Here is a 3,867-nt window from a genome sequence, read left to right as displayed (position 1 = left end):
ACGACAACCCTCTGCACTCGGCCAGTCAGCCAATTCTCGACCCACTTCACCGTCCACTCATCTATCCCATACTTCCTCAGCTTTGTTATAAGGATGTCAAGGGGGACAGCATCAAAAGCCTTACAGAAATCAAGGTAGACTACATCTACCGCTCTCCCCCTGTCCACCCAGCTAGTGACATCTTCATAAAAGGCCTACAGGTTGGTCGAGCACGACCTCCCCTTGGTGAACCCATGCTGAGTACTCCTGATAACCTCCTTTTCTCCCAGTTGTCTGGAGATGGCATCCAGCACAAGCTGTTCCATCACCTTCCCTGGGACAGAGGTGAGGCTGACTGGCCTATAATTACCCGGGTCCTCCTTCTTGCCAGTTTGAAGACAGGAGTGACACTGGCCGTCCTCCAGTCTTCAGGCACCTCCCCAGTTCTCCAAGACCTCTGATAGATTACAGAGAGCGGCTCAGCAACGACCTCCAGCAGCTCCCTCAGCACCTGTGGATGCACCCCATCAGGTCCCAAGGATTTATGGACCTTAATGTTTCCTAGGCACTCACAGACTATCTCTTCCCTGACTAAAGGGAAATCTCCCATTCCCCACACTCTCTCATTAACCTCCAGGGCCTGGGATTCCGGAGGGAGAGCCCTTTCACTAAAGACAGAAGCAAAAAAGGCGTTCACTATTTCCACCTCCTCAGCATCCCTCCTCTCCCTGGAAGCACTTAAGGCCAGGCTGGATGTGTTGTGAGCAACCTGGTCTACAGCGAGGTGTCCCTGTCTATAGCAGGTTGGAACGAGGTGATCTTAAGGGTCCCTTCCAACACAAACCATTCTAAGATTCTAGGACAGAAAAACAGGCCAGCTCTCCCACATTGTTTCAGTGTCATTTACTTATAAAACAAGCTCTGGGACAACCCGAGAAGGTATTTGTTCCACGTGCAGCATCACCTGTGATAGAAACCAAGGAAGCCTACAGCAGGCCTCAGGACTCAGCAAGCCTTTTTGGCTCAAAGCAGGGCCAGCTGGAGCAGCTTACCACGAGTGCACCCAGAAGGGCCTCCATGCAGCTGCAGGCTTGCCGCATGTCATTGCATGTCATTGTGATGCAACAGTGGGTGAGCGTGACATAAAGCTGCAGGCTGGAACTCCGGCTGGGGTGGCCTCAGTTCGCTGCTGCTGGAGCGAGAGGTGGTAGCGGAGGGTTGCAGCTCTCAGAGAGTTCCTACTAGGAGCCATGGAGTGCTGTTGCAGTGCTGGATTCCGAAATCCAGATGAATTTCTGAGCAGAGCGGGGAAGAGCGGAAAGGTGAGCGCTGCTACATCAAGAGAGGGCTGAGTGCAGTAGCCTGGGGTATGCAGGGCTGCTCTGGGGCTGTAGATGCTCTCCAGAGGCTGAGGGACACTTCTCCTCATGCTGGTGCTGGAGAAGGCTTGCAGGGAATCGCACCTCTCTGCACATCCCAGCATCGGTTACAGAAGTGGGGAGGGAGCTGTCAAAGGGAGCGGAGGTGGGCTGGAGAGGGGAATGGAGTGTCTGAGTGTCCAAGCGTGTCTTTGTCTTTCTAGCTCCGACCCAGAGGACAGGAAGTTGGAGCAGGAGGTAGCTGGCTGCTGGACCTTCCACTCGGGGTTAAAATCCCTGTGCAGCCCGGCACCAAGCTCCTTTTCGCCAGGAGAAAGCTGGGGGAAAAGGTGAGAGGAGTAAGGAAGCGTCAAAAAGGGCTCTTGTTTCCTGGGGTTGCCGCCATGCCAAGGAGGCCTTGTGTTGGGATGCCAATCCCATGTGTTGGGATGCTGGGGCCAGGCACCCATCAGGCACAGAAATGTGGAGACCGGGTCATTCCTGGAGGAGGGTGCAACCCTCTGCTCTCCCTCTTGGAGGACTTAGGAAAACCCAGACATGACTGTTTGGGAAAGAGGCAAGAGGCCAGCCTGTGGGTGTGAGCAGCTTGGAAGTGTCTCTGTCTCTTTGCTGCTCTCTCCTTCCCCATTCACACTCTACAACACATCTCTTCCAGCTCCACCAGCCTTCTCCTCAGTTTGACCTGAGAGATCCGTACAGTCGCAATCTGTGCACAGAGTACAACAGCCTGCATGACCCGCATCTGCGGGAGTTCCACAACCGCAAAAACAACCTGCGGAACCTGAAGAAACGGGGCTTGGTCACCGAGGATGGCGATGTAAGTTTGGCTGTTGGGCTGACCAACACGGGTCTCCTCAGGAGGGCTTTCCAGTCTGCCAGGCAGGGGCCTGACACTACAGCCATCTGTCATTGTCTCTTCTGTAGGTTGTCTGCACTCTGAAGGAGTTCAACGAGTACAGGCAGTACCTGACCAGGCTGAAGCTGGAGAAAAAGCAAGCAAAGAGGCGAGAAGAGGTAGGCAAAGCCCAGTATTGGTAGGCACGTGTCAGCAGCATGGCACTGAGGGCACGGGCTTTACTTGATGGATCTGAGGGAGATGGGGAAAGCAGAAAAGGTGGGGGGCGGGCTGGTGGTCTAGGCATTGAGGCATGGAAAGGACAGCTCAGCTCAGAGCTGAGCTAGCACAGCGTGCTGGTGTGAAGGCAGCCTGGAAAGTTGCTTGCTTACAAGCAGAGCACTGTGGCAGCCGTTCTCTTCTGCCCTCATTGCAAGGCTGAAGCAGTGTGCTTGCCCTCTTCTGCGTAAAGCAGCAGTACTTAGGGTGGGAAGCACTCTCTAAGACAAGACCAAGCATAAACCCTCTGTTCCCTTCCAGGATGAGCTTCTTCGGGAGATTTCCAATTTGAAGAAATCGATCCACAGACTACAGATGGCCAGGGACAAGTTCCAGCCCGGTCCCGTGGATTACATTGCGGGTTCGAAAATCAGACCCACAATGCTTCATAAACCAGCTGGCCCCTCTCCTTCATGCTATAATCTTCTGTCTGGACAATGCAGAAGGAATGTGGCTTTGATGGAGCGTGGCCTTCAGGGAGACTCATGGAGCACAGGGCGTGCAATGAAGCTGCCTGAGAAGTCACCCAAACCTGCGTTGGGCAGGGAAGGCTCCAAACTCCCCAGAATCATCCAGACTACTTCTGCGTCAACAACAAACTCCAAACTCCCCAGAAGCATTCGTACTGCTTCTGACCCAACAGCAAACTCCAGAGTCCCCAGAATCATCCAGACTACTTCTGCGTCAACAACAAACTCCAAACTCCCCAGAAGCATTCATACTGCTTCTGACCCAAAAACAAACTCCAGAGTCCCTAGAAGCATCCAGGCCCCAGTGAAGGGAAAAGGAAAAAAAGGGGAAAACAAGTAGAGAGATTGGCCAAAAACCAAAACAGTGGCAACAAATTAGTTTTAATTGGCTTAATTAATTTTAATTTGTTTAATTCGTTTTAATTTGTTTAATTAATTGACCAAAGATGATACCAGAATGCAAGATAACACACTACAGTACAATATATCATAATTAGTATCAGAATTAGAATTAAAACCAATAAAAAAAATTAAAAAAATAACATTACAAAGTGTGTCCGAAAACTGAAGTCCTTATTCTAAAGCCGAGGTGAGACAACCCAGGGAGTTCTCGTGCTGCTGGGATCAAAAAGGAAAGGGGAGATCAAGTGATATACGGATGGCTTTTATCTTTTGCACTGAACATAAAGGGTGACAGAGCAGCAAGCAATCCTCTGGGGGATGTAGTTGTTCTCTGCTGGGGGTACATGCAGTGTTACAGGCTTGGGACAGAATGGCTGGATGACTGTGAAGAGGAAAGGGACCTGGGGCTGTTGGTCGATGCTCTGCTCAACATGAGCCCACAGTGTGCCCAGGTGGCCAAGAAGGCCAAGGGCATCCTGGCCTGTATAAGAAACAGTGTGGCCAGCAGGAGCAGAGAGGTGAT

At 51.8% G+C, this 3,867-nt stretch overlaps 1 protein-coding gene across 1 annotated transcript; it reads left to right on the top strand.

Annotated features, from left to right (window-relative positions):
• Positions 1–1,908: 1,908 nt before the first annotated feature.
• Positions 1,909–3,481, top strand: LOC146753270 (uncharacterized). The gene is made up of 3 exons (XM_085530957.1): positions 1,909–2,175; positions 2,283–2,372; positions 2,734–3,481. The coding sequence occupies exon 3, from the start codon at positions 2,788–2,790 to the stop codon at positions 3,280–3,282; it is 495 nt and encodes a 164-aa protein (XP_085387083.1). The 5' UTR covers positions 1,909–2,175; positions 2,283–2,372; positions 2,734–2,787; the 3' UTR covers positions 3,283–3,481.
• Positions 3,482–3,867: the final 386 nt, after the last annotated feature.

This window comes from Coturnix japonica, unplaced genomic scaffold, assembly GCF_054131305.1.
Source record: "Coturnix japonica strain WE unplaced genomic scaffold, WE-NBRP24 Scf039, whole genome shotgun sequence".
NCBI classification, from domain to species: domain Eukaryota; kingdom Metazoa; phylum Chordata; class Aves; order Galliformes; family Phasianidae; genus Coturnix; species Coturnix japonica.
The sequence above is the reverse complement of the archived record's forward strand: the minus strand, read 5'-3'. Positions and strand labels throughout refer to the sequence as shown.